The sequence below is a fragment of the Mixophyes fleayi genome, chromosome 4, assembly GCF_038048845.1.
Source record: "Mixophyes fleayi isolate aMixFle1 chromosome 4, aMixFle1.hap1, whole genome shotgun sequence".
NCBI classification, from domain to species: Eukaryota; Metazoa; Chordata; class Amphibia; order Anura; family Limnodynastidae; genus Mixophyes; species Mixophyes fleayi.
Window position 1 is genome coordinate 135,255,057 of NC_134405.1, and position 27,193 is coordinate 135,282,249.

The 27,193-nt window shown below is 40.5% G+C and overlaps 2 protein-coding genes and 1 long non-coding RNA gene across 6 annotated transcripts in view; 1 reads left to right on the forward strand and 2 right to left on the reverse strand.

Annotated features, from left to right (window-relative positions):
* The window catches only part of DAPK2 (death associated protein kinase 2), a 93,065-nt gene extending 82,662 nt beyond the window's left edge, over positions 1-10,403 (reverse strand). For 3 of the 4 annotated variants that reach the window (XM_075208394.1, XM_075208393.1, XM_075208391.1), the window contains exon 1: positions 10,316-10,403. Coding sequence is in view for 1 of the 4 variants with exons in the window: in XM_075208392.1 (XP_075064493.1) it covers positions 10,316-10,374 (59 nt within the window). In the remaining 3 variants the exon portion in view is untranslated. The remainder of the gene's footprint in view (positions 1-10,315) is intronic. The other variant, XM_075208392.1, reaches the window with a different exon arrangement.
* Positions 10,404-12,467: 2,064 nt separating this feature from the next.
* On the forward strand, positions 12,468-17,250 carry LOC142152103 (uncharacterized). Its single transcript, XR_012691295.1, has 2 exons — positions 12,468-12,621; positions 16,724-17,250. It is a non-coding gene; the product is annotated as an uncharacterized LOC142152103 (long non-coding RNA).
* The window catches only part of TBC1D2B (TBC1 domain family member 2B), a 47,040-nt gene continuing 34,513 nt past the window's right edge, over positions 14,667-27,193 (reverse strand). Inside the window, exons 12-13 of the mRNA XM_075208395.1 lie at positions 18,414-18,535; positions 14,667-17,206 (exon numbers count right to left, since the gene is read on the reverse strand). Coding sequence (XP_075064496.1) covers positions 17,011-17,206; positions 18,414-18,535 — 318 coding nt within the window. The 3' untranslated portion in view covers positions 14,667-17,010. The remainder of the gene's footprint in view (positions 17,207-18,413; positions 18,536-27,193) is intronic.

Sequence of the window (27,193 nt, forward strand, 5' to 3'; positions counted from 1 at the left end):
CTGGGCAGGTGCCCGGGGGCCCTGCAGCCCAGGGGGGCCCTACGGAGACAGTAAAAAAAAGAAACCCTGAAAAAAAAAGAAGAAAATACTTACTGTGCTGTCAGCTGGCGATCCGGCTCCCTCCCTGGTCTCCTCCGTCGCGCTGGCAGTGCATGTCGGGCGTGACGTCATCACGCCCGCCCGACATCCATTGCTGAGCGCGACGGAGGAGGAGACCAGGGAGGGAGCCGGATCGCCAGCTGACAGCACGGTAAGTATTTTCTTCTTTTTTTCAGGGTTTTCTTTTTCCTGCCTCCGACGGGCCCCCCTGGGCTGCAGGGCCCATATATATAATCATTATTTTTTTATTTTTGTATATATAGGGGCCCCGGTGCACTGCTGTGCCCGGGGGCCCAAGAGGTTCTTAAGAGGGCCCTGGCCACCACAGGAGCAATGACTAGCTTAAGCTCCATATGGTCTAGTTATTTTCTGTGGAAGATGACTGTAAGTGACGTACTTAACCATGTTTGAGAGAACAGAGCTCTACATTTTTCAAGCAACGTTTAGGGGTAGACAAAACCTCTGTGAGAATTTTACAGTGCTTTTTTCTGATAGGGGTACATATGTCTGAATGTTGTGTACCTAATCTTGAGCGTCATTTTAATGACCCTAGGCCACATTTTCAGAGTCCTTGTGTTCAATTACCTATTATAGGGATCCCCTTTGTATACATACACATCTGAAGAAGTTGTTTTTGTGATTAAACTACTTGAGTAAGGGCCGAATGATTTTATTTGAAGGATCTCACTGATTTGGATTTTAAGGGGATTGTATTTGAAGTACAATATAAAGCTGTAGTATGCCTAAGGCAGATATTGCTGAATGAGAGGATATGGAGGCTAAATAAGGACATGTCTGACTACTAAGTATGTTTCTAAAAACAATCCTTTTTTTTAAAATTCTCTTTAAATGGTTTCCAACCACCAGATACATATTACTGGCTGGATTTCTATATTGGAATTTATGAGACCGTAGTCATGAGCTAATTAATTGGTCTTTAGATTGTTACTTATGTTGGAGCGTGCTATGGCACTGTAGCAGCTCTTATTATATAATTTTCATAGTATATTGTGATCATACTTACCCACTCTCCCGGACTCCCAGGAGAGCAGGCCATTCGCCTGATCACTTCATAGTGAAGTGGACGGGGCCGGGGGCCACGATTCACGCAAATCTAATCATTTTGACCCCCGACACCTGCAAAATGACACTATTGTGTCATTTTGTCATGGGGATGAGGTCAAAATTACCTAAATTGTGGTGCCCTGCCACCTCCGCACCGCTATTCACATCCCCTGGGGGATCTCCCAGATTGGACAAATAAAAAGAGGGCAATTAGAATTGTGATAACTTTACTGGTTCTATATAATAGTGTGGAGCCATAGTTGTCACAGCACATATATTTACTATACTTTTATATTTTTCTATTGTTTTAAATTTGTTAATTCTTCCAAAAAATTTTAGCCAAAATTAGCTTTTCTTTGACTATAGTATCCTTGATGAGTTCTTGTAGTCTTTCTGGCTTAGTGCTGTTTTGGGGCTATTTGTTTATTTTTTAGTACGTTCGAGAGAATGATATATTCAACTTTAAGACGCAACAGACATTATACTGCTGACTATATTAATGATGTAATCATCCACAGTCCCGACTAGCAGTCACATTTACTGAGGGTATAAATGGTTTTAGAATGCATTTGAGAAGCCAACTCAAAGTGGTGTACAGGGATGAAATAATTAAAGTACCTTGGGTATTACACATTAATTATCCTTTAGTTATTTATGACTGACCTTATCAAGGTAGACAGTCACTGATGTTAAAGTAGAATCCAGAAGTAGAAAAGGCTTTTCAGGTTTTAAACATGGTTATGTGTAGTCAGACAGTGCTGATGTCAGGCGATGCCTTCTGGGAGCGAAGATTAGAAGCAAAGAACACTCATCCGACCAGTGACCCAGCACAGTTACGATTTTATTACTTCTTCGGTCCCTCGGGCTGGTGCCAGCGAATCAGTTTTGATTTGCTGCCAGCCAATAAGTGGCCGGGGCGGTGAGCCAATCGGTGCTTGGCAAGTCTCCACTCAGTCTCCTCCACCATCATACTGAAACCACACTGCACGGTACGGCTATATAATAGCCGTCTCATGCAACATGGTTGCATTTCGACGTAGGAGACTCACCTGAATGGGGCTCCAGAAAAAAGATGCTGAGATCAAGAAAGAAGACCGTGGAGAGGAAAAGAGAAGGAATAAATGCAAGGCCAAGAAAGAAGATGTCAGGATCAGGATAGAAGACCCGCGGAGAAGACTGAAGACGGCGACAGACAGCACAGAGCCGTCATCTCGACACCCCCTTCCTTCCACTCTGTGTTATTTCATTCCAATAATCGTTTTGGATTCTCCCCTAGACAGAAGCAGTGTGGGGAGCCATGCTGAGGAGTTGGTGGAAATGGTAAGTGGACCAATCGTGGAGAAGGTAGGGACTTTGTGTGCATCTGTCATTCCCCGAAGGTGCTGAAAGGACATCAGGGGGTAATTGTATTAACGTGCGATTCTAGCAAATTTCCAATATTCAGCAACTTGCTGGCCAAATTTAAAACGGCAATGTGGTTAAAGGCAAAACTTGGCTTTAAATAAATTGGCATTTTAAATTTGGCCAGCAAAGTCGCCGAATCAAAGGTTAATATATTTATCCCCAGATTTCAAATAAAGAGTTTATCATGCAGACACCTCAGATGAAGTTATAGGGGCAGATCTGTCCCAGAATAAAGATGGGGAAGATCACCCAGTAATCTATTTTAACTTAATAAGCACAAGAAGAAATATGGAAAAAAGATAAAAGTAGGTTGGCAATTAAGTAAGCATCACACTGTAATGAGGCAATAAACAAATGTCTGTGTCTCACTACCTAGGGAGAATTCAGGGAAGTTAATCCTGAGATTCACATATTCAACTTGGAGTTGGATAAACTTGATGTTTGCAACTATTTAGTGTGTGGGTCGGAATCCAGGGGGTAAATTTATCAAGCTGCGGGTTTGAAAAACTTGGGATGTTGCCTATAGCAACCAATCAGATTCTAGCTGTCATTTTGTAGAATGTACTAAATAACTAGAATCTGATTGGTTGCTATAGGCAACATCCCCACTTTTTCAAACCTGCAGCTTGATAAATCTACCCCCAGGTCCGACTGTAAGTAGATAGGGAACCTTGTTAGGTAGAGCCTGAATGGCTAAGGATTTATTTAGTTGTTTTTTAATATTTGTTGTTCATCCATTTATGGCACTATAAAGTTAGCTGTGGGCTAGTTCTACCCAAACTGCTGGGATTTTGTCTCTATTACTGGCTGTTTTATTACCAAGTGTCACAGTGTGCTCCAGTATCCATTTACCCCTCTCCTCTCTGTTCCGCCTCTCCTTCCCTATCCACTTTCTTGACTGGTTGGGGGGAAATATGAATATTTATTAAACGGAAATGGTATTTATTTAATGATGTGGTGTGTTTTTTTTTCGGAGGATGGGGGGGACCTAATTATAAAACGTGGGTGCTATTCATTTAATGTCAGGCTAGATGGAGGGAAGGAGGCTTAAACTCATTGCTCGGCTTTCTAGGAGTTGAATAGTATCTATTCCTTTTCCAAACAGGCCCCACACATTCCAGGATCCGTCCAAGCAGGCACTGAGCTTAATACACCAACAACTGGTAGTCAGAGCTGCAAGAACAGGTAGGAGGGAGTACCATAGTTTACCAATTGTTTCCAATTCTGGTGGTAAAGTCCTGATTTTGCTGGACTACCCTGCACTATCAGGATTTTTCCCCCTCTGTCCTACTTTATGCTGCTTTGATCAAGAAGGGAGAGGTATGCACCTAACAGCATTTCCACTGTGTTTTGAACGAGAAGGGTATGGGATTGGTCAGTCTAACGCAAAGTTAGCTACACTCTTTCACGCTAACACAAAGATCTATAAGAAGCCACAACGTGTACAAAGTACACTGTAGATTGGCCAATCCTGGGCAACAGTTTTTTGTTTTTTGTTTTTTTTACCAAACACACTACAATTCCAGACTTGACTAGTATTTCCCCTTTTTTCTTCCCTTACTACAATGCACAAAGCCAAGTGATGTCCTTTGTATCAAAAATTTCAGTGTGCATAACAAAAAGTGACAAAAATTTCAACTCAAATACTATATTTACCTTTTTGTACATATACTGTACAAAAAGGTAAATAAGCCCTTAGTGACCAACACCTAATTATAGGCACCGATTCCTTTGTTGTTTTGTGTATCACATGAAGTACATCTGAATCTTGAATTTCTACTTTACCTGTTCCACAGCAATTCTAGCTGTAATTAGCCATATGTAAATAACACATTTCTAGCAGAGGTAATGCAGGCTGTGCGACATTCACTAAGGCTTCCACTTTCCTTTTTGTAGGTGATCTCTATCTTCCAGCCCAGTCGCATAACATAATCATGTGTATTTTGAAAAAAATGTGCATTCTTACCGATACCTTGATACGCATTAGTTATAACAAGTTGACATTCCCAAGTTATGACTAATGTACATCTGACAATGCAATGTAACATTTCAGCACTTGCACATTTCATAAAATTGTGCATATCACTTTAAACATCCACATTAACCCATTCACATTTTTTTCCCCTAATAAACCCAGAATATAGGCTCAAACACTTGATGATGAACGTGTGTAAGGGTTCAAAACTTTTAACGGATAAATCTATGAAGTTAATACACACAGGAACCAGCACAGCAGTTACAATTAAGGATGAGCGGACTCGGATTCCTGGAATCCGAGCCCCCCCGAACAGTGCGGATACGAGTCAGATCCGAGCACTGTCCGGGTATTCCCGCCGATTCCGAAACTTGAGTCATAATCCCGCTGTCGGATCTCGCGATACTCGGAACCTTTAAATTCGCCGCTTGCCGCCGCCATCTTCACTCGGGCATTGATCAGGGAAGAGGGAGGGTGTGTTAGGTGGTCCTCTGGCCTGCTGTTTCTCGTGCTGTGCTGTGCTGTGCTCTGTCCTGCTGAGTCCAGTGGTGCTTTTGCCAGTGCTCTGTCCTGCTGAGTCCAGTGGTGCTTTTGTCCTGTGCTCTGTCCTGCTGAGTCCAGTGGTGCTTTGGCCAGTGCTCTGTCCTGCTGAGTCCAGTGGTGCATCAGTCCAGTGCTCTGTCCTTGCTGAGTCCAGCGGTGCTTTTGTCCTGTGCTTTGTTCTGCTAAGTGCATATTTATTTTAAAAGTATTAAAAATTCTTCCATAAAAAGAAAAAAAAAAGAAAAATTCTACAAAAATGCTTTTAAAAAAATCTAAAAAAAAAAAAATCAAAAAAGTAATTGCTGAGTCCAGTGGTGCATCAGTCCAGTGCTCTTTCCTTGCTGAGTCCAGTGGTGCATCAGTCCAGTGCTCTTTCCTTGCTGAGTCCAGTGGTGCATCAGTCCAGTGCTCTGTCCTTGCTGAGTCCAGTGGTGCATCAGTCCAGTGCTCTGTCCTGCTGAGTCCAGTGGTGCTTTTGCCAGTGCTCTGTCCTTGCTGACTCCAGCGGTGCTTTTATCCTGTGCTTTGTTCTGCTAAGTGCATATTTATTTTAAAAGTATTAAAAATTCTTCCATAAAAAGAAAAAAAAAAGAAAAATTCTACAAAAATCCTTTTAAAAAAATATAAAAAAAAAAATCAAAAAAGTTATTGCTGAGTCCAGTGGTGCATCAGTCCAGAAACTGAGGGAAATAATCTCTCAGTGGCTTAACCCACTTAGACTCTCCTGGGGATTTGTGGTGTCAGACAACGCCAGTAACATTGTGCAGGCATTACATATGTGCAATTTCCTTTGTGGCTCCATTATCCCAATTAAAAGGATTCTTACCTGTTGGTGTAATGATGTTATAAACACTATACTTGAAAGCTTGAGCCTTTAAATGAAAAAGTCACTCTTCATTGCACGAAGATTTGCAACAGGGACAGTTTTTTTTGTTCACAAAGTCAACAAATAACACTTCGACGCTGTCTGTCTTTGACATACTTGATGGGATCTCAATGATGAATGCTCTGTACCATGGTCGTCAAAAACAAGAGGTAGTGACGCGCTCGAACTACACCCTCTATATGCTGCAGAGGATGTAGGAGCAGCCACATGTGCAGTGGAATTCAGACCAGTTGAGGGTGATATATTGTGGCCCCGGTACCAAATTGGGTACCGGGGCCACTCCACTACGCAGTCCACATAGATGCGTATCAGATATTAAACTACATTCACTGTTGCTGCTGTACCCAAAAATAGGTACTGCAATTCCAAACTACGTTCACTGTTGCTGCTGTACCAAAAAATCAAATATTGTACCTAAAATCAATATTGTGAGGTGTGAGGTGTTCCGAATAGATTGGAAATTAGTGGAAATGATTGTTATTGAATGTTATTGAGGTTAACAATAGCGTAGGAGTGAAAAATAAACAAAAAACTTGATTTTAACCCTTTTTATGCTTTTTTAAAAATAAATCAGAACCCAAAACCCTAAATCAGAACCAAAACCTTTCGTCAGGTGTTTTGGCAAAACAAATCAGAGCCCAAAACCTCAAGCTAATCAGAACCCAAAACCCAAAACACTAAAAGTGGCCGGTGCACACCCTTAGTTACAATCACCACTACAGTGTTTATAAAAACATAACTCTGGTTTATACAGTTTTCTGAGGAATTACAGACATAGGGCCTCATTCATTAAGGATCTTAAATTAAGAAATTTCTTATTTAAGTCTCCTGGACAAAACCATGTTACAATGCAAGGAGTGCAAATTGGTTTTCTGTTTTGCACATAAGTTAAATACTGACTGTTTTTTCTTGTAACACACAAATATCAACTTTATATTTCAGTGTACAAATAAGCTATCAAGTATTTGTGTGCTACATGAAAAAACAAACAGTCAGTATTTAACTTATGTGCAAAACATAAAACTAATTTGCACCCATTGCATTGTAACATGGTTTTGTCCAGGAGACTTAAATAAGAAACTTCTTAATTTAAGATTCTTAATGAATCAGACCCATATTGTATATATTTTATCTGACAAAGAGTTTTTTTATAAACCACACCTCAACAAGAAACAAAGGTCATTATCACACGTACGTACATGATGCTGGCGTTTTTTTGCTTAGGGGCAAAAGCAAGATTTTGACCGTGGCAATTTCGACTTTGCCTTTCCCCAAATATTTAGGCTCTAGGGGCCTGATTCATTAAGGAACTTAAATTAAGAAGTTTCTTATTTAAGTCTCCTGGACAAAACCCTGTTACAATGCAAGGGGTGAAAATATTGTCTGTACAGCGCTGTGTAATATGGTGGCGCTATATAAATAAACCATAATAATAATAATACATTATGTACTACACTATAAAATGAATAAACATGCTGAGCGGTTAATTTATCTCCCTACGCAATGTATCTGACATAAACTTGAGAATGTCAGACATACTTCAAACGGTCAAGAAGTAAACAACCATAACAACAAGTCTTAGGGGTATATTTACTAAACTGCAGGTTTGAAAAAGATGTAGATGTTGCCTAAAGCAACCAATTAGATTCTAGTTATCATTTATTTAGTACATTCTACAAAATGACAGCTAGAATCTGATTGGTTGCTATAGGCAACATCTCCACTTTTTCAAACCCGCAGTTTAGTAAACATACCCCCTGGTCTTAATATCAAATTGTGCTTTGTCTAACAAATAGGCATAGTTACTGAATGATGATATAGGTTAATGGCAGCTTGGACCCATTAATTCAACACTGCAGTTTTAATCGGATCCTTTTATCAATAAAATCTGCAAAAGTCTCTTTTAACATGATAATATATAAGATTCTGCACATAATATTCACATTGTACATACATATTTACATATCATAATATATAAATATATATATATATATATATATATATATATATATATATATATAGCACTAAAGTGTTGTTTTATGATAGCCATTGACAGATGCAGTAAAAAAAAGTGAAGAGGTAAATTCCTACTGTCTATTGGTTAATTGGATAGAACTTAATTGCAAGATCTCAAGTCTGTTTAGCTCAGTCAGGCATGACTGATCTGCAAAGCTTGCAATCTAAATCTATTCAGTAGGCTAATAAATAGTACACTTTTTACAAGTTCCACAGTTAACAAATCGGGTATAAGTAATGGATTCTTTCCCTAAGGCTGAATATCATCAACTAGGAGTAGACAGGAGTCACTGCTGTTTCTGCTACTCACACTTTATAGGCAGGAAGAGATTACATCCAGGTTTCCACTCTGTATTTCTGTAAGTCCATCCCTGATTTACCTGCAGATAGAGGCTGTGCTGCACTGTCTAATGTAAATATTCATGTTTGTAAAGGGATTTCTAGAGCATGGCAGGAATGTTATATTATTTGTTACAGCACATTTGTGTTCCTTACACCAAGCTGTTAAATAAGTCTATATCTCAGCTTTTTATCTCAGGAATAATGTGCACAGCAGAACTGCAGTGACGACTTCTCAAAGGGATTGTCCACCCATGTCTGCCCTCTATAATGCTAATGTTTATTTATAATTACAGACAAGGGCCCCTAAGTTCTTTGCTTCCAGCCATCCAGGTATGTATTTGACATGATAACACCTGTCAAATCCATCACCATTCAGGCTGGCAGCAGAGAGGTTAGAGCTGGGCAGCTTCTGCACAATGCTTGATGCCCACTGGATCGCTTGCTAGGTAAGTACAAACAGAAAATAATTTACCTTTATGTGAAGGAGGCATACATGGATGGAACAGGCAGTGTTTTGTTAACTGAATATCCCATTTAACACACCCTATTCTACTGAAAATCAACTGAAACAATGTACCTGATGTTCACATTTATATTAATAATCATGAATATTTGATATCTGCCCAGAAGGTAGCTCCTATCTTTGAAATTTATGCAGCCACATAATGAATGAGGGTAGAAGAAATGATACTGCTGTGCCAAACAATGTTAACATATGTTTATTTGTATGATGCTTGTTTAGGTAAACGTTTCTTCCGTGGAACATCCACTTTAAATAATCCATAAATCTCTGCAGGGAGAGTTGAAAAGTATTTAGAAGACATAACTGTACTCCAGACGTCAGACTGCAGGGAGCAGAGCAGATCTGCATTCTAGACTTCCTCTTCTACTACCAAAATTGCCCTATGGCACCTGCAGGAAGATTTATAGCTATATGCACCATTGTTAAAATTAAATTAAAGGGGGAACACTTGCAAGAATAAAGAACAAAATAAATTAAATGCTGGGGTTGTTCACCATTATTACATGTACTGCATTAGGCATTGTCAATAGTTAGTAAGAGGAACAGAGCAATACTGTGCAAATATACAGATCGCTTCATATACACCCAACATTGGTCCCTCTTTTGGGTCTGATTATTAGATCTGCATGGATACTGTTCAAGTCTCCTAAATTTATAATAGCACCCACACTGTGTATCAGAGCATTTATTAGAGCATTGTAGTCTTTGTATCTGAAAACCAGCTGTGGTTCTGTTTGCATAGCTTTGTACATAGGAAAACCTACATATATGTATAACGATACATAATTGTCTGCACTTTAGATTAAACATTGGAAGTTGTAGGGTAATATATCGTTGCAAATTATTAGTTCAAAAAGTAAACAGAAAACACTGCAAAAGATGAACAATAAGGGGTTGAAATGCAAAAAAACTTGCTGCAAGTTCTGCATAGAGCATAGTTATATATCGGCAGCAGTGATAGTAATTAAGATTTACACAGCATAACTACAGGATTTCACAGCTGTAAGACGTACACACTGTGCAAATACGGTGTCCAAAGAATATAAACTGACTGACTAGAAAACAGTAAAAAGATAATGAGGACATTTATAAAGTAGAGATCGAGTATACACTTCTTCAACGTAGTTCACAGTGTAGGATTGTTAGTATGTGTTATCCGAATTCCCATAAACTGCAGTACATTATTAAATAACCCCACACGTTTACTCTTAGGTAACGTAACATTAAGAGATGTGCAGAAATAACCACTAGTAATTCAAAACTGGTTGATGAGATCATTAAGGTAAGTACAGCTCCCCTTTCTCACAGATCTCCTATTCAATCCCACCAGGGCAGGAAACCTCTTTCCCCTCTCTGAACAGTGTGCTCCTATTCTATTTGGGATTTAGGCTACCCCTAAAATGACATACTGGCATTACACCATGGGTAAACAAGATACATCTCTTATAAGAATGAAACTTACCTCCAGAAGTAGTCGGTATGGTCCGGAGAGAGTTTAGAGAACTTGTAGTCTGTCTTCATGCTCCCTCCCCCTATATGCTGTCACAACAGAAACACTTCTGTAATTGTCAGTGCGCTCCCTCGCCCTACCTCGTAGAAACACGGAACAGCAGCGCCGCCTAATGACCATTCAAGAATCTGCATCTCCTAGAGCACCAGGCTTCTCGTTAACTTTTACTCACCACTTCTGGGGGTAAATATATGAATCTCCGGATTCTTCATCTCCGGCATGTTCAGCCTCTTCAGCGCTTAAATTTAAAGCGGCGCTGCATTGTAAAGGGGAAACGTCCCTTTACAATGCAGCGCCGCTTTAAATTTAAGCGCAGGGGCGAACGCTGGGTTTAGAAGGGGGGGTTTCCGCCCCGGGGAAAAAAAAAATAGAGCGAGAGAGAGCTGCTGCGCGCAGCAGCTCCATTTCAGCGAGGCTGAATTCTACAGCAGCCGCGGCGCTGTCAAGGAGCATGCTACAAGAAGCATGCTACAATACAGCACTGCCGCGGGCGCTTCTTTGACAGCGCCGCGGCTGCTGTACAGTATCGTTGGTTCCCGGGGGGGGTTTCTGGAGAACCAGAAACCACCCCCCCCCTGCGTGCGCCACTGAAGCGGGTAAGAAGCGATAAGAAACTAGCCAGCTTCGTACCTGAAGGATCATTATTGTGGCTATTGAACCCAATATCTGATTATTATTTTAAATATTAGCTTATATCGAAGTTTAATTTCAAACCTATTAAAAAAAAATTAAATTCATATTTAGAACATTCATGGTAATAACTTAGCAAGTGAATAGGAGTCACATATTTTATTTATTATTATTAACCTTCATTTATAAGACGCTGCATGTGGTCCGCAGTGCCAGAGGGCAAACAATAAGACGATACATTGTATAACAGTACAGTCATACTTGCCAACTCTCCTGGAATATCTGGGAGACTCCTGAATTCCAGGTAGCAGGCAATTCTCCCGCATCCTGCTTAGTATCGGGGGAATCGCATCATTTTGGCCCCACCCCCACAACAAAATGTCAATTTCTCAGCAGGGGTGGGGCCAGAGTTCTGTGATTGACCGTGACCCCCCTTCTGGGATCTCCCAGAGATAAAAAAAAAAAAAAAAAGTTGGCAAGTGTGAGTATATACAGTAAACAAATAACACTACAACTCTGTCCCTGTGCCTATTAGTATGGGTGCAACTAAAAGTTTTAGCCACTGAAAGAGAGGCGAAGGCAATGAAGTAGCGGAGCCAAGGGACAGAGGGCCCTAGGAGGAGTTGCATAGTGTAGCTGGAGAGCAAAAGTTATAGGTAAAGGGAACAGGAGGGAAGAGGGCCCTGCTCACTAGAGCTTACAATCTAAAGAGAAAATCTGAAGTGTAAAAGTGAGTAGGATGTCGCAGCTGCTCATGAGTTACAGATATATGTACTTGGGAATGTCAGTATTTAAGAAGTACCTATGTGTTCCATGGGTTAAATATGCTGTAGACTGCTCTCCACGGGCTTGCTGGCAAATGTTTAGCTTGGGGGAGGGATTGTGAGATTCTGCTTAGCAGTCTATTAATAGTCAACAGTTTAAAAGGGAATAAAATGCAGGTAGCTAGGTGACCCAGTATGGGCCCACTATGGGGCTGTCCTGAGGGGCAGATGCCCCCCCCCCCCCCCCCCCCACACCCTATGTCAAGCCTTCCTGAAGATGAGTGTTTAAATTATAACTATGACATACATCCCCATTGTCTTTCTTTTGATCCCAACTTCCTCTGCACCTCCTTCCAAAATGATTGCTCAGGTCTGATTTATAGCGCTGTATGTGTTAGCTCCAAAATTCATTAATTTGTGGTATTTTATCGGTGTATAAGTTGTGCCTCAAGCTACAGCATTCCAACCTAGAGCCTGTAACCCTCCCTCCGACCACTAGTAGTAGCACAAGGACCACACAGCCACGACCAGCCTGGCTAAGCAGCAACCCCATGAAAAAAATGATGGGTGGCAGCTATAAGAAGAATGTTGGTATTTACCATTTTCTCTTGGTTTGTTTCTTTAGCCTGCTATTATTTTTTGATAATTCTGCAGTGTCATGTACTACCATGGCAACCAGTCACATGACAGAGGCTTTGGAACACCCCTCTAAGCTATAACTGCTCTGTCTATTGTAAAATCCTCCCCTTCCTCCTCTTCTTCTGTCTTCACATGACATGATGAGAGGCTGTATGGGTGTAACTGGCAGACATATTTTGTAACCTCCAGTGAAAATGGTGGTAGGACAGCTAAATCGGATATCAGGTGTGTGCTTAAAATTTACTTAAATTTACTAAATAAAAAGTAAAAAAAGAGTGTGAGATTGTTACTTTAGGTCTCCTCTCAATTGCCAGTTTTCTTTCAAATGTCTCCAAATTTTGAACCACGTTGTCATGTGTGGTTAACAGAAGAAAATAGAATTTCCCAGGTCAGCTTAGTAGCAGTGGAAGGCAGAGCATCACAGTACTAGGAAATGATAGCAATGAAAGCCAAAACAGCAGGATTCACAGGTGCAGGTAGGGAAATATGGTTCTAAGGTGGAGTTTTCCTTTAATTTGTACAACAAACATAGAAACTGCATGCATCCCTCCAAATGCAAAGCTTGATGGTGTATACATGTTGGAAAGTATGGTATTAGCAGCATATACTAACATGCAAGAAAAAAAACTACATACTGTACTTCTGCAAAACATATTTCATATTTGAGACCAAGCAAGAACAGGTGATGTATTATTTGCAAAAGTCCTGTGTGCAGTGTTACTTGCATATCTGTATATATATATTAGATTTGTACAACAGAATGTGACAAATTTGTTGGTTATATCTGTATTATTACTGGGTCATGTGTAAGGTATATACAAATAATTTTATGTGGGGGATAAAACCTGGTATAGTGATTATTTTTTCATTATGGTTATTAGCTTATTAAAATGTTGTCTGACAGCTGCGACCTGTTTTCTCTAGAAGAGCTCATTCAGATAATTTTCTTGCGTTGCATCTGCAACATTTTTGTGACAGTCTCCAGTACCAGCCAATCCTGTGCCACTTCCCCCACAATGGTCTTTCTATGCATTGTCTTTGGATTGCAACAAGAAGGTCTGCTTGTCTGGGTGAGCCCTAAAAGTACTTTATTAGATAAGTGGGGGTACTACTACTACATGTATCTAATTCCCATTCAGTAATGGTCAGCAAGTACAGGCCCAATAGGAGATCCAAAGCCAAGAGGAAATTATATTCCCATAACAGCCGATTCATTCTGGCTATATATTTGTTTTGTAAAACAGCAATTGGAGTTGGCATTGAGGGATAAAGGAATGTAGTTCCTTAGTCTGCCACAGTGCTGGGTACAGATGTGGGAATGTAGCAGACCTTGGTGGGGTGTTTCTTACTAGAGAGGCCACTCCTAATGTTCCTATGGGACCCAGTGATTTCTATGAACAATATGCCAGTAGATGGGGAGAAAAACAGAGCAGGTCACAGCTGTCATTCTATATACATATAATCTGAGGCATATATTTTGTATTTGTTCTGTGTGTTTTTATAAGTCTAAAGACTGCCCAGCATACACAAAACATTATTTGTAGGCATCTTTGGCAATCTGGTGAAAATTTGCCTTTCAGTCTTATTGGGTCCAGTGTGGTATTCATCTGGATTGTGCATGGGCAGCAATGTATGTTTCCCTGACCTGCATCAGGTGCAGGACATAAAATAAAAAAAAAAATACATATTGAACTAAACCAATAAACTAAAAATAAATATTATACTAAGACCTGATAACTATCTTAGACCTTTTTAAAAGATGGAGATATATATATTATATTATATTATATATCTGGCTCCCCCCATTCAGGGAAACGAGGCAATAAATTATTAGGCTACTTTTCTGGGATCTGGCTAATTGTTTATTTTTTCTTATTTTGACCATCTTAAACCTATCAAACACACATAAAATAAAACACAGCATACTACAAAATGACAGGCATCTCTTGTGAACAAAATGATCTAAAATTTACTTAGTTAGGCCTACAAATAAAAAAAAGTTATTCCTGGCGGAGACAATGCAGCACAATAATGCAGAATTTTTTTTCGACCACTAAGGTGCAAACTAATCTTAAGTCAGAGTCAAACACACTTATTATTAGAATAGATAATTAAAAAAAAAAAAAAAAGCGATAGTGCAGTTTGCTATACCCGGTGAGAAGGTAGAACACCCTTGAATTAACATAACACTTTCAGTAATAACTCTCAAACATAAACTTCACAGCAATAAGCATAATAAAACCTAATACATTTGAACAAGTCCAATAAAGTGACATGTAAACACAAACCCTTTAATGTATACAAAATGCAATATCATGATGTTAACATTGCTCTGGGTAGGTTTTCTTCTATCGAATGAGGCATCAGAACATTTTTTGCTTACATAATTTATTATGTAACATACAAGGAAATCAGAGTGGTAAAGGCAGACATTTGTAAACCTCATTCAGATTGCTATGAGTTTTAAAAGCCTGATTATAAGGTGTTGCCCTCTTAAGACTACAACAATAACAGATATGGTAAAAGATAGTCAGCTCCCTAATTTGTAATGTTCCCCATTTCTTTAGCAGGTCAACAACTTCTGGCCATGTTATATATAGACATGTTCACAGTATTTACACTATTAAGATATATGGAGACACGACTACTTTTGGGAATGTATCTGAAGTGTTTTGAGGCCTCAGATAGGACCCCCCCCATTCACTGAAATAGTTTCTTTAAAAAAACAAAAAAACACAAAAAAACCCCAAAAACAACAACCTCAAAATGCCTATAAGCCTCATTTACCGCGCTCCTGGTTGTCTGTCTGGACGTATCCTGAAGTTTGTCAAATGTAAAAGTGGTGGCTCAAGAAAAATACCCCCCCCCCCCCCCAAAAAAAAAACCAAACCACAGCATATTTAATAATATAATTTTTCAATAATTGGATTAATGCAGCTAAGTAACACTGTAAAGTAATCCCAAATCACATTTCAGGAGATGCTTTGAAATCCTAATCCGCTCAAAATAAAAAACAAAAAAAAAAACAAACATAAAAGTTGCGTGTAGATGGACTATGTAAAGAGTTTAGCACATGAAGTAGATGACCTTATTTTCCAACGATCTTTAACAAATCTTATCCAATCAGCTTTAGGAGAGAATGGTCATTTTGGAGCCCACATATGCTGCATTATAGGGCTATTTTGAATGAAAAAAGTGTAGATTATATTGGCAAACTTATTCAAACTATAGATACTGATAAACATATTCAAACTCTAGATATGTGAGATAATCTGTCCCAAGGTGGAAGAATACTTTTCTATATACACAGCTTAAAAGGCAGGTGCAGAAATGCAAGAAACTACAGAAAACCTTACATATGCTGTGCAAAGTCAGATGTCTCAAGATCAGAGGTGTCCAAACTCAGTCCTCAAGGGCTACCAACAGTTCATGTTTTCTGGATTTCTGTCTGTAGAAACAGGTGGGATAATTACTGACCCAGCCAAATATATTAACTTACCTGTGCATGATTAAAGAAATCCTGAAAACATGAACTGTTGGTAGCTCTTGAGGACTGAGTTTGGACACATACGTTTCTATACCTTTTTTAAAACGGATTACACATTTTATTTGTAAAAATCACATTATCCATTTTATATTGGCTCAACTAGTTCTTCTGGATAAGTGGCCCTTTACATAGTCTTATTTTAAGTGTCAGGACCCTCTTCGGTCTCATGGCCACTGGCATCAATTTCACGTGTTGCACAACCCATTTTTAACACCAGTACAATGCACAAAAACAGGTCTGAAAATTTAAATTGCTGTTTGCAGTGACCCCATACTGACTTGCGATGTCAATCATGTTTGGCAGTTGTGCAATTTTTCAAATGTTGCTGGAGCCACTGTGTTAAACGCAAGTTTAGTGAGAGAATTCTGATGCTCTCCCAAATGCAAGTAATACAACACATGTGAAACACATCGGACATGCTGTGTCCCTGGTGTCTATAACACTGCTTCAATTAAATATGTTTACAGAATTCAAGGTAACTGAACAATACTGAATGTCAAAAAATATAAAAACAGGAGAATGTAACATACAAAATACATGGGCTTGTTATAGTAACAAAATGATTGTACAAAATAAAATAAATGCTATAATAGAAAAAGCAATGGAATGAGAGCGAAGAATACCACCGTACGATTAATATGTGCAAGTGCTTTCATTTTACTATTTTAAGAGATTTTCCCAAAAGTGCTAGTGAAAAAAACCAATAGATGCTTATGTCTCTGAAGGTCATATCTAACCTGCCATGCTCACAACAGTAAGTATGTTTTTCTTTTCCCATAGAAATGATCTTAATATCCAGGGACATAATTCGCTCCAGAATGACCATCAACTGAAATGTAACCAGAACTCAAGGTAACAGTCACTGGTAGCAGTTAACCCTCTCTGTATTCACAATCAATGACTTTTCAACCACTGGCTCTTGGGAAAGTGTCCGATTTTAAGTACAGATACCTAAAGTAAAATAGTCTTAGTTTAGAAATACGCCCAGCGTTATTTCTGAAGTCTGCTCAGGACACTTCAAGAGCATATAGTCTGAATGAATTCCCCCAGAATGCACTCCTCTCTCCTTAACTGTCCTCGTCATCATCACTGATGAGGTCTCGCCTCTCTGGGTTGGTCTCTCGCTCTCTTATGAAGTCTGCACGGATAGCATCCAGCTCGGACAACTCCAGTCTGACTTTCTCCAAGTGGTAAGCACGGCGATTGCGGATTTGACGTAGTGGAAATGGATTCATATCCAAAAATGCCATGTTACCGAGTTTCCTGTAATACACAACATTAAAAGGCAATAAACAGGCATGATAGAATATTTGTGGCTATGTGTATATTTGAGCACCACTTTGTACAATGGGATAGTCCCCACTAGTATAAGCAGGATACTTTTAAGTATACTGTATTGACTGCAAGTGGCCACGTTCTGATACATGCTGGACACTTGTATAATGACTTGCTCAAGGGCTCTGCTTGTGCATGTTGGGCACTATTGAATATAATGTGTTGGCTACTACTTGCACATGCTGGGAATTACTGTGTGTTTTGAGAAGTGCAGGACAAAATTACGACTAAAATTTATACATGCCAGGCACCGATGGCATAACATATCGCAGACCAGTTTATAAGATGGTATTGCTGGGTTGTGTATACATTTGGTATAATATATCTATATCTCATGATATGCTATGTGTATGTGGTGTGCCATGCATGGCTGGTTAATGATATAAAAGAAGGACGAAAAAATAAAGACCCTCATCCTCCATTAAAGCTGCCCCTACTGTTTTATATAACTCTACTGATTTATCCATACCCATACAGGTTATATGTTTCTAGTGTCTTCCCCTTGCAAAATTGCTAGCTTCTTACTTTTAATCCTAAATGTGTGCCACTTGTCCAGTCCTGTATTAAGGTTACGTGTAACTGCATGTAGATGCCATAGCGGATGTCCTTGTTGGCCCATAGACCCATTCTGACAGAGTACTAACATAGAGGACTGTGTATCAAACAGCAATTTAGCTTTAAATACAGCTCTCCTTTCCTTCATAGAAATATATCTACATAACCCAAAAACATTTTACTAAAAAAACTATTTCTTATTATGACTGGAATAATGGACAGCATTTTGAATACATATCTAGAGCAGCATAGACCTCAGCAGGGGGCAGTGTAAACACATTTACCCAGAAGTTACAAACGTGTAGGCAGCTTTATTGTTGTGTATGAGATTTCCCTGCGTATCTGCCCTATATCCTTGTCTGTCAATAAGCTCCAAAAGGTTTCCTTTACAAATAAGTATTTTGTCTACCAAACAGAGCAAGCAGTTTTGGTGACCGGTTTTATTTCCACTTTGGGTAACAATAATAAAGTAGATGAAACAGATCCCCCCAGTACTGTAGATGCTCCTCTCTATTATTTTCAGTATTGTACTTTATTTACATAACCTGAATTTTTCATACATAACCAGAATTCAACATACCTTGCATCAAGAATAGTCCGGCTGAAATAACGCAGATACTTAAAGATGGACATAGAATCTTGCAGCTTCAGAATCTCCTCTTCTTTATATTTAAATAACCCCAGAGCAAAGCGAAATATCACCTAAATAAATGGAGATATGAAAAGTAATACATGTTTTACTTGCACAAATATGCATAACATATACATCTGCATACATATATATACCTGTATAGATACAAGAATAAAAATACATACTTCATAGTAAAATGTTACATTAATCCAGATAACATTCTAGATAACTACAGTACAGTTGTATATTTGCAGAATTATATAGACATTTTCATCAAAAGCATGATCTCAGAAAAAGACTGGCCATCTAAATTGTTACTTGCACATGGGGATGCATAGGCTATACCTAGCTTTATACTATCTATTGCTCTCATCAGTAGCAAATGTGAAACAATCTAGGACTTGACTTTAAAAATCGTGTGCTCAGACTTAGGTGCTTGTGCATGTATGCACACAGCATCCAGGTTAATGAAAGCCAACATACAGGTGGACCAGGTATAGTAAAGGGTCTTGGAGCAACTGATACAGCTGTTAACGCTGCTGGCCACCACTGAAGCCTCCTGGAAGGCTCAGCACCTGAGACGAGTTGTGACTATAGCATAAACTTAGAAGACGCGGAGAAGACCGGACACGTGTTGCCAACAGTATGGAGCCTGTGTCCACCTCCCAAACAGTCGAAGAACACCCGTACTAGTACCCTTTCAGAGCCTGTGGAAGGGAAGAGATAGAAAAGCCAAGCAGCATCAGGTCTATGAAGCCTGTGACAAACCTTTACCTGTGGATTGTGAAGGTCTTTTTGCAATAAGCAATTTCCAGCCTGTAGGAGACAAATTACAGCTCCCTGACCAGCTTAAAGAATTGATGGATGATAAAATCAGTTGTGATTCAAGAAGATTTACATGTTATGCAGGGGATGAAGAGAGCTAGGTCCCAGGCAAGTTTGGACGATAGGACTTGGACGTATCTTCTAGTATGGAGAAATTAAAGAGGATCCTATAATGCTTAATCTGGATAATGTGGAGACTCTTCTTAAGTACATATACGATACATGGGGATGAATGAAGCATCAACTTCTGCTGCAGTTCAAAATTCACTCTGAGTAGTAAGAAGAGTTTTTGCTGTGCATTAGGTAGTAAAGGAATTAAATCATAAAGAATGGGATCAGTTGGAAAAACATCTGTCTAAGCTAGACTAAAATGCTTGTACTGTTTTATGGATGTAGAAGTGCTAAAATGGAGCTCAGTTCCAAAAGTTGGATGCAGTAATAGCCAATTTGTCAGCTAGGACGACTATTCCTCTAGAAGACAGTGGTCCTTTGAGGGATCCTATGGATAGAAAGTTGTTTTAAGAAACGTCCTATTTCTTCTGGAACGACCTTATAGGCAGGTGTGGCAATGGCTTCAGTGTCTAAAGCACCCTATGGGGACTATGGAGAGACTCTTCATGTGGATGTTCAAGGGAGAGAATTCTTGCTCAAAAGCATTGAGGTTATACAGAGATGAATACAAATTCCTGTGTATGGTGCCAAGTGATAGCATTGGCTTTTCAGAAAGAACTATGGTGTTCGGCAATAGCTAGGAGGACTGCGACCATGGGCTCTAAGACTAGTGTAGATATGCTTCACTTTGAAGACTCCTACTCTTTGTGACAATCTAGATGCCATGACTCAGAAGACTTAAGTATTTCCCTTCCTCTTCATCCAATCAACATTTTAAAGATGTAACGAGCTACAAACCTGGAAGACTGTAAACTAGACAAAGTGGTGCCAGTACATCTAAACAGCTCTTTCAGGCATTCAGGCTTAAAAATGGGAGGCCATGATAAAAAGTCTTGCAATGATTATTGCCTGGCTCAGCCCTCATTGACTCCTGTGGGCAGCAGAATCTTAGACTATACAGAAATCTGGACACATTGGGCCAGATTCATGTTCGGATGCATATCCATTTGCATAGCGTATCTTTCGTGAAACAGCTCTGTGCATGCTTAGAAATAGACCTTACTGAAATAAGTGCAATTACATGCAATTCATGCCTGTACGCAAATAATGCTTACGACAGTCTACGACTTGTGGTGTGGAATGGGGGAGGGAAGAGGCGGAATAACGTCGGCCATTTCAAAGTAGATGCGGCTGATTTAAGTGCTACTAGATAGCACAGTACACGTGTATAGAGTAAGGTAGGCCATAAAAAGGCATTGTATGTATAGTACGCATTAACTACATCTTTATTTATCATCATCTATTTATGAATTTTTATTAATGCTTATACTGTTAAGAGTTGGTCATTTAAATTTATAACTTTCTGAAATCCATAGGTCTTCAGGATGCTTACTTACACTATATGGACAAAAGTATTCGGACGCTTGACCATTACACCAACAGGGACTGTAGTGACATTGAATTCAAATACATATACTTTGATATGGAGTTGGTCCCCCTTTTGCAGCAATAACAGCTTCCACTCTTCTTGGAAGGTTTGCCACAACATGTTGTGCGAATTCATTCTGTAGAGCATTTATAAGGTCAGGCACTGATGTTGGAGGAGAAGGCCTGGCTTACAATCTCTGTTCCAGTTCATCCCAAAGGTGTTCGATAGGGTTGAGGTCAGGGCTCTGTCCGGGTCAGTCAAGTTCTTCCACACCGAACTCATCAAAACCATGTCTGTAGTCCTTGCTTTGTGCACTGGGGCACAGTCATGCTGGAACAGAAAAGGGCCTTCCCCAAACTGTTGCCACAAAGTTGGAAACATAGCATTGTCTAAATTACTTGGTATGCTGAAGCATTAAGATTGCCCTTCACTGGAGATAAGGGGCCTAGCCCAAAACCTGAAAAACAGCCCCATAGCATTATCCCTCCTCTACCAAACTTCACAGTTGGCATAATGCAGTCAGGCATGTAACATTCTTCCGGCATCCAAAAAACCCAGACTCGCCCATCTGACTGCCAAACAGAAAAGCGTGATTCATTACCCCACAGAACACATTTCCACTGCTTCACAGTCCAGTGTCGATGTGCTGTACACCTCTCCATCCGACGCTTGGCATAGGCCTTTGTGATGTGAGGCTTGCATGCAGCTGCTTGGCCATGGAAACCTATTCCATTAAGCTTCCGCCGCAAAGTTTTTGTGCTTACATTAATGCCAGTGGAAGTTCAGAACTCTTCAGCTATGGAATCAGCAGAGCGTTGGGGACTTTTACGCATCATTGACCCCACTCTGTGATTTTGCATGGTCTTCCGCTTCGTGGCCAAGTTACTGTTGTTGTTAAACACTTCCACTTTCTAATAATATCACTTACAGCTGACCGTGGAATATGCAGCAGGGATGAAATTTCACGAACTGTATTATTGCAAAAGGTGACATCCTATCACAGTACCAAGCTTCAAGTCACTGAGCTCTTTAGAACGACTCATATCACAAATCTTTGCAAATGGAGACTGCAATGCTAGGTGCTTGATTTTATACACCTCTGGCAATGGGTCTGATTGAAACACCTCAATTCAATAATTAACAGGTGTGGCGATATACTTTTGTCTATATAGTGTATATTCATATTCCCGTTGCAGTTTATCATCAGTGATAAACTAGTATTCCCACTGTCGAAGTCAGAAAATTGGAGAAAGTCATTTCAATTAATATCGAGGAAACTTGGTTGTCTTTGTCTGAAAAGATGCGTACGGTACGCTACGGCGTGGAAGGGTGTACGCAGCCGCAACACGTGGCAATAACAGTTTTTACGCTTTTACACATATTCGCACCAACGTACACATTTGTAAATAGTACACATTAATTATAATCGCAACACAGTTATTTATGTCGAAATATAGTAGTGTTTATGTGTAATATTATAAGTTATATGCATATTAGTAAAACATATGATACAGGTTAAAGGAAATGTGTCATGTCTGGTATCATTTTAATCCCCTATTAATCAGAAGCTGTGCGGTTCATTCGGCGAAGAGAACGCACATTGCATACTCTAGTTATTGATGTTAGGGAATAAACCTTTAAAGTGATACGGACTATAAAATGCTAATGGACTAGTTAAAACAGGAGTCTTGGCGGGAAGATCGGCGCACATCCCCTGGAGAGATGACCCCCACCTTTGGATATTTTAGTTTGAACTAGCCTATGATCTGCAACCTCCTGGACCTTCCCGAAACCTTGACCAATAGAGGCAAGCTACATCATCTGCATTGTTTTACTGTATTTCTGACTGCATACAAGCAGGAGCTTTTCATCTAGTGGACAGTCATCTTGACCACAGACTTCAGACCTGAATGACTGTTCACTGGATTGAGAGCGCTTGCGATAAGTAACGACTATACTTATTATTATTTCGCTTGAATTATTCTGCTACTTTTTGAGAATAAATATTTGTGCGTTGGAAACACAAATCAACATTCGACAATCGTTATTGGATAGCGACAAAACGTACTTAACACCACCCATGCTATTCGCTATGGTTTTAATTTTCAGGGGTCACTTGAAAAGTCTCTCAAAGACGACAGGGAAGAGGAGCTGCACTATATATATTACCTGCTGCCGTGTTTATTTCCAGTATACTATATACAGTATATACAATACTATATTAGCATATAGTTTTGAAATGGTTTTTGCGGAATCCACTCGATTAAGGAGTACAGGAAGAGAGTCTGGACCAAAAGTGACACATTTTGACGTCAGAGCATGACGGAGGCGTAAGTATGTATAAAATAGGTTATTCGGGAAATTAACTCTGCCTGTGACTGTGCAAATGATTTGAGTGTGCCACTGGAATATAATTGCCAAAGGGAAATAATACCCACGGCCCGCCACCTGGGAATTGTCGTAATTTGTAAAGCTCTGGGAGTGTGCTATTAATCCACAGTGAAGTATTCACATCCAATCCTGTGAGTTACAATGCCCCCTTACGATATTCCAAATCATTAGAGCCTGCTTGAGCAGCGGTGGAACCATGCTCGTGACTCTAGTGCCCAATAGGGCCTGTATGGGTGGTCTATCAAACTCTGTACATCCACTAAGGAAACTCATGAGGTCAGCTGTCGGGGAATACCCAATCCACTCCTGGAGATGCACCAGCTGCCCAGCAAAGTAGTAGGCCCTGAAGTCAGGGAGGCCCAGGCCACCCGATGTCCAGGGACAATACAGGGAGGTCAACCTAATACATGCCTGCTTCTCCTCCCAGACCAGAAAGGACATGTATCTATTGATTTGCAAAAAAAGCCATCTTGTGAGATAAACCGGGGAATGGTGCAGTGGATACAGGAATTTCGGTTGCAATACCATTTTAATTAAGTTGATCTTACCAGACACCGACAGGGGTAATCTAGACCAGTTAGAGATCTTGGCCCGAAGAAAATGGATCACTGGATCGATGTTTAGCGATATACATTCAGTAGGCAAATTTGTGATCCATATTCCTAGGTACTTAATATTTTTCCGCCCACTGCAACGGGATAGACCCAGTAGCACTATCTGGTTCTCCCCCACCAATGGGGAAAATTGGTAGACTTGGACCAGTTAACCTCAGACCAGAGAAGCCACCAAATTCATCTACCATGTGTAGCAATGTAGTTAGGGATGCCTCAGAGTCTTGCATAAAAAGGAGCATATTGTCGGTATATCCATTCCCAGCCCTTAGTCCACAAATTTCAGGGGGTGCCCAAATCAAACATGCCAGGCAAACAGGGCTGGGGAGAGGGGGCATCCCTGCCTCATGCCCCTGCCCAGCGCAAATGGGGATGTGGTGTGACCATTTAAACTAATTCTGGCCGCTGGGGCTGAATAGAATAACCTCACCCATGACAAGAAACTGTGACTAATAACGAATTTGTACATGACTGCGCACAAATATTCCCATTCTACGGAGTCCAATACTTTAGCTGCATCTAGGGATACGATCACTGTCCCATTCCCGTGACCGCCAGGCACCTGTAGGCGAGTATAAAGACGCCGAAGGTTAATGGCCGTAGACTTCCCCGGCATGAATCCTGACTGGTCTGGGTGGATCAGTTTAGCAATAACCGTGTTTAATCTAATAGCAAGTATTTAGACTAGAATTTTTACGTCTGTTGTCAGCAGGAAAATGGGTCGATAAGATTCGGGCAGAAGAGAGTCCTTGCTCAGTTTAGGGATGACCACAATCACTGCCTCAGACATGGATGGCAGCAGAGTGGCTGCCTCATAGAATTCAATGTAATGTTCCAATAACGTCGGGATAAAGAAGGAGCCAATTATTTTGTACAACTTCATGGGCAGTCCATTCACACCCAGGGCCTTGTTACATGAAGGAGATGCTACGGCCACCTCAAATTCTTCTACAATAATCAGGGCCTCAAGGAAATCCACAGTCTACAACGAGAACCTGGGAAGACGCACTCAGGACAGATAATCAAGTAATTCGGATGTAAAATAGTACACCCTGGAGGTGTACACATCCTCATATAAGCTCGGAATACTATAGCAATTTTCTCAATCGAGAACTCGGTCGACTACTCAGTCAAATGAGTAGTAACTGACCACAAAAGTAAGGAGATGTGGTCGCACACAGATGCGGGATTACTCATCTATTGTTCATGATTTTAATATCATCTCCCAATTAGATGGGGTGCACTCTTGTACATTGACAACTATAAACAAAAAAGTAGAGAAAGAGCACTAGAGGCACTCTTGTCCCTCAACAGATAGATACCAAATATAAAACGTAAATTTTATTAGGTAATATTAAAATATCAAACAAAGCAGCGAAATAAAGTTAAAAGTGTATATTGTGTGTGTATCGTGTATTAAAATACAATCAGCATCCGACAGTGGCGTCAAATATGCGTCACAAAAAGAGTAGTCCCTGACCAGTCGGAAATGGCAGTTCCGTCCTGGCCAAATATGCCATAAGGCTTCCACTCTTATCACTCTGTGCATACATAACGTGTTTGGAGAAGAGGAGTCTACGGGCAGATTTACCTAACAAATAGTCAGCACATTCTTTTTGCGCATGTAGCCAGGTCAGCCGGTCCGTGGGAAATAAACTTGCTCAGAGTCCCGACGGGCTTGATATAACCTTGATTCCTCAGCCCTGGAGGACCTTTTTTGCCCCTCAACTCTATTAACAAGCGTACCCCGGAGGAACGCTTTAAAGGCATCCCACAAGACCAGCGGACCGACTGAGGAGGCATTATGTGAGAAGAACCCCTCCCAGTCCACCACCAGATCGCCGCCTGTTCCCATAAGCGTCAGCCAAAATGGGTTAAGTTTCCAGAACCTAATTCCGGCGTCTGGGACAAGGGCAGCAACTAGCACCAATGGGGAGTGATCATATATTCCCCTAGAAAGGTACCCAATCTCTATGACCAGTGGGGCCAATCTGTTTGATACCAGGCCCAAATCTATTGTGAGGTATATCAAGATCTCCAAATGTCTATTAGGTCCATATCTGCTACCAATTTAGCAAATGCGGAAGGGCCACCACTCATCCCTGGAGACAACTCTCGCCACCTGTCAAGACCCTCGTTCATGACTGCATTAAAGTCTCCCAAGCAGATTACCGGGACATTCAGTGAGAGTGCAATGAATTTAGAGGCCTTCCAAAACTCTTCAGAATTGAAAGGTGGGGAGACATATACAGCCAGGAGTATGACAGGAAAATCATCTATAGAAGCCCGGAGAAATACATCTCAACCCTAGGAATCCAGCTGCCCCTCCTTTAACAGAAATCTTAAGATATTTTTATACCGACACACACCTTGAATGCGATGAATGCACCAAATGATATGGCCACCCGAACCAGGATTTTTTTTTTTTTTTTTTTCTTAAGGCCACGACACGACACCCCCCCCCCCCCCCAAATGGGTCTCCACCAGACACGCCACATCCAAATTGTATTTTTTCGTCTGTGTGAGTACCAGGGACCTATTAATACAATCATTAAGTTCCCATACATTCAATGAGAGGAACCGAAGCCCCCCACTCCCCACCCTAAGTGACCCCATCATTTATGTACAGACACTTGTCAAACATTGACCAAAACATGCCATAGTTGGATATACACTGCAGTTGAGTGTAATAAGGAACTGTACATTTCAAAGTGTTGCATTGGGAATATAAAAATATACAGCATTGTAGGAACACATAGCATTTTGCAACCAATCTTTTCAAGTATAGATCATAATGCAATGCATTCACTAAGCATCAAAGTCAAACTCATATTTAAGAGGTCCTTGCGTTCAGTGTGTCTATCTCTGTAATGAAGCATCTTAGCAATGAACGTGCGAGCAGGAGCTCCTGGCAGAGGAAGCTGGGGCTGAAGGTGATCAGCCCGCTCTACTGCAAAGTGTGGCATGAAGGCCTCCCTGCCGAACTTACGGACCAGCCAAGCTTGCAGGAATGTTTCAGGAGCAGATCCCTCCGCGCACTTAGGAAGATCCACAAAACGGATATTATTCCTGAGGGGCCGGCAGACATTTTCTGTTTACACGTTAACTTGAGTGGCTAAGTCCAGAATTTCTCCCCTAATCGGGGCTGTAACGTCTTCTAGTGAGTATATACGGTGTTCTGCCTCTCCAACTCGTTCCCTCATTTTTTGTAGATCTTGTCGAATTAGGGAGAAATCAGATTGCACCTCACCAATACGATCCGTGAACCGCTTTTCAGAGGAGGTTATAGCAAGAAGGACTTGCTGGATGGAACTGGGGTCCTCTGTGGGTATAGAAGAGCCATCAGCTGTGGGTGTAATTGG